This window comes from Heptranchias perlo, chromosome X, assembly GCF_035084215.1.
Source record: "Heptranchias perlo isolate sHepPer1 chromosome X, sHepPer1.hap1, whole genome shotgun sequence".
Classification (NCBI taxonomy): domain Eukaryota; kingdom Metazoa; phylum Chordata; class Chondrichthyes; order Hexanchiformes; family Hexanchidae; genus Heptranchias; species Heptranchias perlo.
The window spans coordinates 11,337,479-11,349,726 of NC_090370.1; the positions used below are offsets into that span (position 1 = coordinate 11,337,479).

The window sequence follows — 12,248 nt, forward strand, 5'->3', positions numbered from 1 at the left end:
CCTCCCTCCCTCCTCCCCAGCCCATGGTGTAGTCTGTGGCCTAGAAATTGGACCAGGATTGGGCCTTGGGTCCCACTTACATTTTTAAAATTTGTTCATGGGATGTGGGCGTCGCTGGCGAGGCCGGCATTTATTACCCATCCCTAATTGCCCTTGAGAAGGTGGTGGTGAGCCGCCTTCTTGAACCGCTGCAGTCCGTGTGGTGAAGGTTCTCCCACAGTGCTGTTAGGAGGGGAGTTCCAGGATTTTGACCCAGCGACGATGAAGGAACGGCGATATATTTCCAAGTCGGGATGGTGTGTGACTTGGAGGGGAACGTGCAGGTGGTGTTGTTCCCATGAGCCTGCTGCTCTTGTCCTTCTAGGTGGTAGAGGTCGCGGGTTTGGGAGATACTGTCGAAGAAGCCTTGGTGAATTCTGCAGTGCATCCTGTGGATGGTACACACTGCAGCCACTGTGCGCCGGTGGTGAAGGGAGTGAATGTTTAGGGTGGTGGATGGGGTGCCAATCAAGCGGGCTGCTTTGTCCTGGATGGTGTCGAGTTTCTTGAGTGTTGTTGGAGCTGCACTCATCCAGGCAAGTGGAGAGTATTCCATCACACTCCTGACTTGTGGCTTGTAGATGGTGGAAAGGCTTTGGGGAGTCAGGAGGTGAGTGACTCGCCGCAGAATACCCAACTTCTGACCTGCTCTTGTAGCCACAGTATTTATATGGCTGGTCCAGTTAAGTTTCTGGTCAATGGTGACCCCCAGGATGTTGATGGTGGGGGATTCGGCGATGGTAATGCCGTTGAATGTCAAGGGGAGGTGGTTAGACTCTCTCTTATTGGAGATGGTCATTGCCTGGCACTTGTCTGGCGCGAATGTTACTTGCCACTTATGAGCCCAAGCCTGGATGTTGTCCAGGTCTTGCTGCATGCGGGCTGGGACTGCTTCATTGTTTGAGGGGTTGCGAATGCAACTGAACACTGTGCAATCATCAGTGAACATCCCCATTTCTGACCTTATGATGGAGGGAAGGTCATTGATGAAGCAGCTGAAGATGGTTGGGCCAAGGACACTGCCCTGAGGAACTCCTGCACTAATGTCCTGGGGCTGAGATGATTGGCCTCCAACAACCACTACCATCTTCCTTTGTGCTAGGTATGACTCCAGCCACTGGAGAGTTTTCCCCCTGATTCCCATTGGCTTCAATTTTACTAGAGCTCCTTGGTGCCACACCCGGTCAAATGCTGTCAAATTACATCAGGCCGGCGAGGTGTAGACTCCTGCTGGCCATCCCCAGGTAGCTTGCCGGCGAAGACCATTCACATTTCTGGGCCTCTGTCTGTCCTGCCACCCCGGCCATGACCTGCTAACCTGGGGGAAAGGCAGTGACTAAGTGCCCTTGTGACTTCTTGGGCACGTAATTAATTGTACAACTTTTACAGCGGCGCACTAATCTTATCAAACCTGATACTCCATATTGAGGAAAGCTTTTACTGCATTCTTATTAAAAAAAAACCCTCTCAGTTAGACGTATTGGGGTAGACCTTCAATTGCTGCCTGGGCGTATAACTGGCATTGAGGATTGGCCGCCCATTATAGACAATAGACAATTTCAATGGTAGACTGTAACGGGCCTCTGATCTTACACCCTAGTAGCAAGTTAAAAATCTGCCCCATTGAGCCCCAAGGTCCTAGATTTAAACTCCATACCTGCATTTTCTACCTTCTGTAGTATCTCTCCTCCTCGCCCCATCACCAAAGCTTTTAATATAACTTTGTGAACTCAGTTCGCTGAGGGGAGAGATAAAGAGTGAAACTCTTCTTCACTGGCAGCCCAGTTTCCGTCACATACGGCAGGAGCTAGCATGCCAGATAAGAGTGAGCTTTACTCTATCCTAACCATTGTGGTGTGGATTTGCAGCCACTAAGATCTGGGTTGAGACCAGTCTACACTCATTGCACTTAAGCCTCTTACGCAGAGATAAAGGAAACTTTCATCCCATCACTCTGGGCTCGATTAAGATTAAGGTTCCAAAGTATACTGCATCACCTAGTCCCTTGCTCATCTGTAGTTTAGTAAATATTTGGTGGAGCACATTTCTTTCACATTCTATTTGTAGCAATATTGAGCCACCAGCCGTGTCAATGTTGTACAAAAGACTTTCCTTCTCTTCAAAAAGAAAGGCGGGCATTGCTACCTGATGAAGTGTTTCCTGGCATCTTCATTTCATTTTCACAAATATACCTAGAGGAGGCATGGATATTCCGCAGAGTAACCTCTGATGCCTTGCCATTGTTGCCATCAGGGAGGTCTCAGGGGCCATCTTACATTTCGTTCCAAGAGCTATCTCGTCAAACCAATTCCAAAATGATGAACAGACAGAAGGAAAAAACTATTTGGTGTTTCGCAGAGATGTCTTAGCGTGCTTGATAAATAAGCCCTGCTTCTTCAGCAGGGGTCCTTCTTTTCTTCACAGAAAGATGGTTTGTTCCCCTTCCTCTTTCTTCCCTTTCTCATTCCTTTCTTTCATTTGTTCTTTCAAAGCCTTGACCTGCTACTTGTCCTCCTTCATCTGCTTGTACTTCCATGTGGGGAGAGGCAGTAAATTCTTATTCTTCGACAGCTGCTTTATCTCCCTTTGAGATGTCGGAGGTGAGGCCTTGATAAGTTCAATCTTCGGGATGCAGCCGTGAGGAACAGCGCTATTCCTGCAATGCGTTCGTGTAGGCACAAAGCTGGCCTTGCAACCTTCAGCGGGGGTCAGCAGGACTCTAGCATTGACCGACCAGACACTTGGACTTTGTTTCGTTCCACTTTTCTCCTCAGAGGAGCTTCTTTGGGTGGAAGGTGCTACGGTTCCATTGGACAATTTAATTTGTTGAGGTTGAGCCTCGGCCTCCTTTTGCAGAGAAAAGCGTTTCAGTATTTCTGGCACAGCCCCTCGGCATTTTCCAACAGCTGGCGGACTGCCTGGACAAATGGTCCTACACCCGGTGGCAATGAATGGACTGGACAGGCTCGTAGTCATCCTCACCATATGGTCCAACACGCCATTGTCCTTAAGGTCACAAGGGAACCTTACAATCAACATGGATCTCAGCTGATTGGAAATCTTCTTGCCAAGAGTTTTCGGTGCCATTGCCTTTTCAGCCAGTTCTTTAAGATCTGGCCATTCTGGGACGTAGCTGTCCGTGACTTGATCCACACGGGGCCGTTGCAGCAGCCGGTTGATTCGGAGAGAAGTTTCTAACCTCCCAGTCAGCAATGCCCATTCTTGCGCCGTCTTTCCTCGATGGAGATCAACTGCTTTAACATCCGCTCCTGGTGTAAACAAACAATGAAACATGCAAACGATCTTAAAGTACCAGAATAACGTTCACATGAGTCCATCTTGAATCAACAGTGAATCCTTCTGATCACATCATGATATTAAGATAAAGCTAAGGATGGGGGAATCTCTTACCCATGATAATTCTAATTGCTTTCTCGTGTATCATCCACACAATGGGAAGTGGTGGTTTATAGGAAGACATTCTAAATGATATTAGTCCTTCTGTAGTTTAGCCCAATAATAACAGTGGAATGCATCTTCCAGTTCAACGGAAAGATTTGAAACTGGTGCCTCTTATAGTGAAGCTCGGTCTGCACATTGACTAAATCTTTTAAATACACTTTTGAAAAGCATTCATTCCTGTTCAGTTACAGGAAACTGGCAATCTCAGGACCACAATTTTCTTTTTTTCTAATCAATGGCAACAACTCTTGTTGGGGTTAAGTTAGTCATCCATCACCAATGCCCAAGAGCTGGGGGCAGAGTTTCTGCTTTGGGTGCAATCGGGAAATTGCACTTGAAATTGCGCTGGTTCGGTTACAGTTCAAGTGTCCGCTAAAATGCATTTGCACAATCACAAAACGTAAAATCTTCCATGAACCAGCGCAATCAGCCAGCGTAATAGAACGGAATCATTTCTTTTTTATTCTTTGCATTAAAAAGTATTCCTTGATGTATTTAAGAGTGGTAATCTGGTGCAGTTTTATTAATACAGCTGAAAATGGGTTTATCAACAAAAATAAGCATTTTAATCAGTGTCCAGTCCTCTACCTGTGAGTAACCTGATTTTAAATCACTGAAAATGACTTTAAAAAGACGATATTGAACCATGTACTTTTGTTGGCATACACTAGTCAGTTTCTTAGTGAATTAAATATTTAATATGTAAAAACATTTAAAACATGCCTACTAATGCCTGTGCACCTAAGAAAACAAGCTTAATTTGAAGACTCTCCTCGAACGGGCACAATCAGCGTGGCCAGTTTTGGGGGCCAGCTTCGGGCGTAATGATTTTTGAACCAGGGTTAAAGATCGCGGAAACTCGGTTTACGCTGGACATAACTTACACTTGATTTTCCACGATTTTCTTTGATCTTTTGCGTTGGTTCGGACAGATTGCTCTGATAAAACCAGTACAATCTAGCGGAAACTCTTCCCCCTGATTCTTACGATGTGAGGCCCAGGCAGCAAGTGTTGCTTGGCTATTTCATTATGCAGGTCATCACCACCAAGACCAATCCTGCCTCCATTCTGCATCCGCACATGCAAACTTTCCAGCAGACGTCACTGGATGGGCAGCAGGAACAGGGACTTTGGCTAATTTGAAATTGCAGCAGTTAACTGCTAGCTCGGCTGAGATCAGCACAGACCAGGAATCAAACCTGGTTTATAAGATTGAGTACTAAACTAAAGAGAGGGAAGAAAGAACTTGCATTTACATAGCGCCTCACCACACCCTTAGGGCATGCCTACGTATTTTACAACCAATGGATTACCGCGGTCACTTTCGTCACCCTCCCTACCTCTGAAACATCCTCCAGCCCTACAACCCTCCCAGATCCCTGCGCTCCTCCAATTCTTGCCTCTTGCACATCCCCGATTTTAATCGCTCCACCATTGGCGGCCGTGCCTTCAGCTGCCTGGGCCCTAAGCTCTAGAATTCCCTCCCTAAACCTCTCCGCCTCTCTGGCCTCGTTTAAGACGCTCCTTAAAATCTACCTCTTTGACCAAATTTTTGGTCACCTGACCTAATATCTCCTTATATGGTTCAGTGTCAAATTTTGTTTGCTAACACTCCTGTGATGCGCCTTGGAACGTTTTACTACATTAAAGGTGCTATATAAATGCAAGTTGTTGTTGTTATAGACGAAGATGGTAGCCAATTTATGTACAACAGCAAATGAATGAATGACCAGTTAGTCCATTTTTTGGTTTAGGGAGGAATAGTGCCACAGGATCTTTTACATCCACCAGAGCAGGGCCTCAGTTTAACATCTCATCTGAAAGACATCATGACTGACAATTGTCGCACTCCCTTAGTACTGTCCTGAAGTGTCAACACCCTTCGAGTCTTAACTCACTCTTTGAGTCAGTGTCAAACAGATAGCAATTTCAAGGTGAACTGCCTGTTATTTGAACTTCATGCAGGAATGTCACAATACCTGCAGTGTTTGAGTGATTATCAAGGTGTTGATAGAGCTGTGGCTTCTTCACACAGTTGGGCACTTGGGTTATTGACTGCAGTGGACTGGTGCCCCTGAAGAGGTCATGAACCCTCTTCACCAGTTATAGAAAACTTTTTTTAAAAATCCACACAAATAAAGAGAGAATGAGACAAAGTAGCTTAATTTAATCCTAATTTAATCCAGTTCTGACGAAAGGTCATCGACCTGAAACGTTGGGGTCAATTTGCGGATGGCCAAGCGGGTGTGTTCATGGCGGGGGTGCTGCTAAAATTGGGGATTCCCGGGATGGGTCCGGAGCCCGGCTCCAACCCGCCCACTTGCGGGTTCCCCAATGACGCGCTTAGATGCGCGCGCAGCCCCCGCGTGCGGGACTCCCACCGGCAATTAAAGCCAGCGGGATCCCACTTAAAGCAATTAATTAGATAGTTCAGGTCGTTTGCAGACCTGATTGGGGGGATATTTTAGGAGGGGTGGGATTTTCATGTCAACTGAGCGTGTTTCCCGTGCTGGGGGAAACACTCCCAGTTGAAACAGATGTGTTGCAGCCACCAGCCAGTGGGAGCTGCAAAGGTCCATTTGACAGGTGGGGGGGAAACCCTCACTTTGGACAAAGTTTGGCCTCCTAACACTAAAATTCACCAACTTGGAACCTCAACCCCGGTGTGCAGACACATTTACTTACCTTGCGGACCCCCTCAAACGTACATCTTCCAGATGGGGGGGCCGCCATAGCTGCAGTCATGACCTCCTCGGAGGATGAACAGCATCACCAGCCTCGCCGTCCACGCCGTCCACCTCAGACACGTGGAGCTCCACAACACAGTGCTGTGACACATCCACCTGCACAGCAGGAGGGAGGGCAACCGCAGAGAGAGATGCGTCACAGAAGGCACTACCCTCACCACAGGGTCTACAGACCGATGCTCAGCTTCCTGGACCTCTCTGAGCAGCAGTGCATACGGTGGCTCAGAGTCAGTCGCCAGGTAGTCGCGGACATCTGCGGCCTCCTTAATGACGAGCTGCTCCCGGATGGACCGAGCAGCATCTTCTTACCTGTCACTGTCAAAGTCACCACTGCCCTCAACTTCTTCGCCTCCGGATCATTCCAGGGTGGCACCGGGGACATCAGCGGGGTCTCTCAGTCGTCTGCACACAAGTGCATAAGGCAGGTCACCGACGGCTTGTTCTGCAGGTCCTCGCACTATATCAACTTCCCCATGGATGACCTCAGCCAGTCGGAGAGGGCAGTCGGATTCCATGCTGTGGCTGGCTTCCCACGGGTGCAGGGTGTAATCGATTGCACTCATATAGCAATAAGGGCACCTCCACATGAGCCAGGACTGTTCATCAACAGGAAGGGCTATCACTCCATGAACACTCAGCTCATCTGTGACCACCACAAGAGATTCCTTCACGTGTGCGCCAAATACCCTGGCAGCTGCCACGATTCCTTCATCCTCCGGGAGTCCAACGTCCCGCCCCTCTTCCACGCACCCAACACCCGCAAGGGCTGGCTTCTCGGGGACAAGGGATACCTCCTGCACACGTGGCTTATGATACCTCTGAGGAACCCCACCACCGAGCCACAGCGTCGATATAACGACAGCCACATCGCTACCAGGTGTACAATTGAGCATGCTATAGGGCTGCTCAAGATGCGCTTCAGGTGCCTTGAATGTTCTGGGGGAGCACATCAATACGCACCAGACAGAGTGGGACGCATTATAGTCGTCTGTTGTGCCCTGCACAACATGGCACAACAGAAAGGGGTGCCGCTGGAGGAGGCCCCATCCACATCTGCCACCCATATTGAGGAGGAGGAGGAGGAAGCCGAGGAGGAGGAGGCAGAGGAGGAGGAGCAACCCATGGGCAGAACAGCGGCTTACCTGGCTGCTCGTGAGGCCAGGGAGTCACTGATATGTGAACAGTTCTCCTAACATCAGACAGTGTGAAGAGTCCAGTCCTCACCACCTGGACAGAGGAGCAGCCACACCAGCCCCCTCCCCTGCCCCCTGCACAAAACAGTGGTGCAACTACACCTACACCCACTGTAGAATGACCCAATGGGTGGCATCAAGTGTGGGTGTTCATGGTGAACCTCATGAAAGGGACTTATTGCACAAGCCAGTCAAGAATGGGCAAGACGTGGCAGTAGTGGTGATAATAATATTTATTGTGAATGTGAAAGAAAACAAATATAAATAAAAAACATGACAAATTGTTAAACACCCTTGTGCATCCCCTTTATGCTCACAAAACCTTTGCCTTACGCTTCCTACTACTCCTACATGGTGCTTCCCCTGTGGCTGGAGCAGAGGTAGTGGCAGGTTGCTCTTGTTCATGCCCTGACCGATTAGATGCTTTGGGCCTACGCCCTCTGGGTTTCGGTGCCCGTGAGGGCCCCTCCAAAGACTGCTCCACCTGCACCTGTGCAGGGGCAGACTCGGCCACCTGGAGAGGAGGCAGCACTGCGGGTACTGGTTGAGAGAGGGGGGGGGGCAACAGGTGAGACGTAGAAGCGCTTTGAGTGGCGTCCCCACTTCCATGTCCCCTTTCGCCATCATCCCTCTCCTGGGCCTTCTGGCATCTCTTCTCCTATCAAGGCAAAACACAGAGAGGTGTGATTGAGTGATGGTTGCATTGTGACCCGCTGCATGCATTGGTGTGGGTGGGGGTGACCGTGAGGGGGATGCATGGGAGGGTGCGTGTGAGACATAGCCATGAGATTGTATGAGGGTTGGGTTGCGTGGTAGTGTTCGAATGGGAACTGGAGTGGTGAGTAAGTGCAGGCAAGATGAGTGAATGTGAGGAGTGATGTGAGAGCGTTGTGGTGGCTGCAGAAGGAGTTGTGCGGTGGTGGAGGTGATGTGGAAGACGGAGGTGATGTGGAAGACGGAGTGTGGGAGAATGCGTATGTGTACTCATTTTGGCTGACCTGGTTAGGTCATTAAAGCGCTTCCTGCACAGGACCCAGGTTCGGGAGATGTTATTGCTGCTGGTGACCTCCTCTGCCACTTCGAGCCAGACCTTCTTGGTGGCAGAGGCAGGCCACTTCCTCCCGCCCGCTGGGAAAAACGTTTCTCTCCTCCTCCTGACCCTATCGAGCAGCACCTGGAGTAAGGAGTCAGAGAACCTTGGAGCAGCCTCGCCTCTGGCCTGCTCCATGCTGACAATATGGTTCTTTGCTGCAGGAGGAGCATTAGAGGACTGCCTGTGATGCGGGTGCGCAGTGCGCCCGTTACCCACGCGCCCAGTCGACCCCCAGCTGCCAACCCGCCTCCCTCTTAATATCGGGCCCCTTAACTCTGTTTCTTTCTCCACAGATGCTGCCTGACTTGCTGAGCTTCTCCAGCATTTTCTGTTTTTATTTCAGATTTCCAGCATCCGCAGTATTTTGCTTTTGATTTAATTTAATCCTAGTTTTGTCACCGTTGGGATTTTAAAAGGATCGTTGAATCAGAGACTCCTTCGAGTGAGAGAGTGAAACTGATACAACACGATGTTGTATTTAAAGTATGAGGAGAATCTTTCTGATAAATGAAACAAAGTGATAAACAAGCTATTCACTGAACAGCATGACTCGAAACAAGTATTCAAATCAGCACCCGCTCCTTCCAACGCATCGTATATAATTTGTACAGTCAGGCACTCTCCCCAGTCTGTTTGATCCACTCAGCGTGATGAACCACAGGTAAAGCCTCTAAGAGAAGACTCTGAAATTTCTTCCTGACCCTCAATTTAATTAAACGAAGCCTCCAGGATATCAGTCCAACATTACAAGCCAATTATTCAACTCTAATTATATTCGATAGTGTTCTGTCGAGTATCTGATCTCTGTCTGAATTATCCGCAGAACCTGCAGTGCCCTTCTTAATCACTCATTTGGCTGTCCGACAGGAGTTAATTGAAATAGGATGGACTACTCTTGATGGGAGTCTATCGAACATAGCTACTATGTGGAGAAAGGTCAAATCGTTCATCTGGCTCTCGGCTCAGAAATGTTATCCTCATGTTATCCATCTGGAATGCACTGCCTGAAAGGGCAGTGGAAGCAGATTCAATAATAACTTTCAAAAGGGAATTAGATAAATACTTAAAGGGGGAAAATTTACAGGGCTACGGGGAAAGAGCAGGGGAGTGGGACTAATTGGATAGCTCTTTCAAAGAGTTCCCTAGTCTTCTGGTCAATTTATATTCTTTTTTAAAAAAAAAATTGGGTTACTTTTCTGCTGTTCAAGATGAAGGATGTCCATGCTGGAGAATAAAGAACTTCTACTTTTGTCATCCAGAGTCAGCAACAAACGCTTCCAGGTCAGGTATAGCTCAACTCGAATGTAGACCAGGTTTGTGACCTGTAAACCAAACTGGGGCACATAAGCAGCTGGCTAACGGGCACATAAGGACATCGTCAGAACTTATTAATTGGGAAATTAGAGCCTGTTGAAGGGTGAATGGGGGAAGAAAGTCTTTACCAAGTCTTTTCTCAATGGCTTGGCAAAGATAAGACATGCAGTGGCATCAATTGTGTGGGAACAGGGCCGATTTTAACTCGGTCTGCCCGGTGAAAACGGGGTCAAAATGGCTGTGGCGAACTCATCACTCCCTTTTCCCACTCTGCCGCCATATTCACTGGAGCCTTCTGCTGGGTGGTTCAGGCAGCTGCCTGAATCAGGCAGGAGCCTCATTACTCTACGCAAAGTGGGGTCCTACGACTTACATAGGACCCCAATGCAATTTACAGGGGCATCTGAACGGGGCTGGCGCTGGGCGTGCTGTGCCCAGTTGTAGCGGGTGGTGAAGAAGAAGAGGCCCCAATAAGGTCAGTGAGAAATTATTTTTGTGGGGTCAGGAGGAGTGCTTCCTCTCCCCGGGCTCCAAAAGAATAATGTGGACTTCTGCTGCCTCGGGAACACCCCCCACCCCCGCAATCCCGCGATCAGTTCCCCATCCTGCGGACCTACCACCCTGCTGCTAGTTTGGGACGTGCAGCTCCCTGGCAGCCTGGTAATGAGGCCCGGCCAGGAGTTAAAATCGTCCTCACTCTTATTGTGTCTCCTGTACATCACGATTAGAACGATGGCCTCGTCTCCAACCGCAAACCAAAACAAAGTTTACCACAATCTTTGATGGAGGGGATCGCTTAGATGATTAACAACTCGAAGGGTCTCCAGACTCCAGCTCACACGCTGAACCAAATATTAATATTCCAGGAAGACGACCACCCAAATTTCAAGAGCTTTATTGTAATATCAATTATTTACAACCAACGCAAACACTTTTTTAAAGTATAAAAATTTCAAACAATTTTGCTTGCCCTATCTTCTCTCTCCCCACCCCTTATTTCTCTGCTATTTTTATTTAAATTTGCCCATCCTTTATTTCAATCTAATATCCCCTGTTCGATCATCTTTTTTTCCTTCAAACATTTGCTTTTCAGTACTTCCCTTACCTGTATTTCCTCTGCTTCCTCTTCAGAAATGGGTCTCATTAAAAATACCTGTCCTCCCACTGATTTAAAACCAACTCGAAAGACCGTTTCTTTCCCTAAGGTGAATCAAGGCCTAGGAATCTAAAAATCCATCTGGTCATCCCAAAATTTAAGATGTGGCCTCCACCTCTAAATTGCACAGTGAAAGGAAAATAAGGAAGTGTACACGATTGAGAGTGTAACAAAAATCAAAAGAGGGCATGTTAGTTCAGGTTATTACAGTAATAAAGCTACTCCAAACATCAGTAGTTTTGTTTTTATAATATTAGGATTTGATTCAAAATCTCACTGTGGACGCCTGGATCTCTGTGGAACTGCTGGACATCAACAAGAAAGGATTGATTAGAATTCTTTTTAACTGCTGAAGGTCTTTAATGAAACTCTTGGGAGCTGAGCGGCTTGATTAAACCACAGTTTTAGCACCAAAACTCCAGTAAATATCTGTCCCCTCTTGCTGTTAAGTATCTAAAGCTCCGTAAACTTGAGCTCATCTAAAACTCTGCTGCCCGTATCCTAACTCGCACCAAGTCCCGTTCACCCATCACCCCCTGTGCTCGCTGACCTACATTGGCTCCCGGTCTGGCAACGCCTCATATTTTAAAATTCTCATCCTTGTTTTCAAATCCCTCCACGGCCCTCACCCCTCCCTATCTCTGTAACCTCTCCTAGTCCTACAACCCTCCGAGATCTCTGCGCTCCTCCAATTCTGGCCTCTTGCGCATCCCCGATTTTCATCGCTCCACCATTGGTGGCCGTGCCTTCAGCTGCCTAGGCCCTAAGCTCTGGAATTCCTCCCTAAACCTCTCCGCCTCTCTACCTCTCTCTCCTCTGTTGAGACGCTCCTTAAAACCTACCTCTTTGACCAAGCTTTTGGTCACCTGTCCGAATATCTCTATGTGGCTCGGTGTCAAATTTTGTTTGATAATCGCTCCTGTGAAGCGCCTTGGAAAGTTTTACCATGTTAAAGGCGCTATATAAATGCAAGTTGTTGATGTTGTTGTTGTAAAGCAGTAAACTGATCCCATCAAATGAAGAATAAAGTGATTAGCACCTGCAAGGAGGCAAGCTGTGGCTATTAATAAATTGACCATCATATGACTGAGCTAATACACTTACAGTAAATGAATATGACTCTCCTCATTATGACATTCTGCCAGCTCCTTATTGCAATGGGTGGGACAACACATTTTATATTTAAACTATACATATGGTCAGTGACCTGGCATTGAAACGTATTAGAGTGTTGGTGTGCTGCA

The 12,248-nt window shown here is 47.8% G+C and overlaps 1 protein-coding gene across 1 annotated transcript in view; it reads right to left on the reverse strand.

The window, feature by feature from the left end:
* Positions 1-2,527: 2,527 nt before the first annotated feature.
* The window catches only part of LOC137307271 (photoreceptor ankyrin repeat protein-like), a 46,262-nt gene continuing 36,541 nt past the window's right edge, over positions 2,528-12,248 (reverse strand). Inside the window, exon 5 of the mRNA XM_067976712.1 lies at positions 2,528-3,308. Within this exon, the coding sequence (XP_067832813.1) occupies positions 2,542-3,308 (767 nt within the window). The 3' untranslated portion in view covers positions 2,528-2,541. The remainder of the gene's footprint in view (positions 3,309-12,248) is intronic.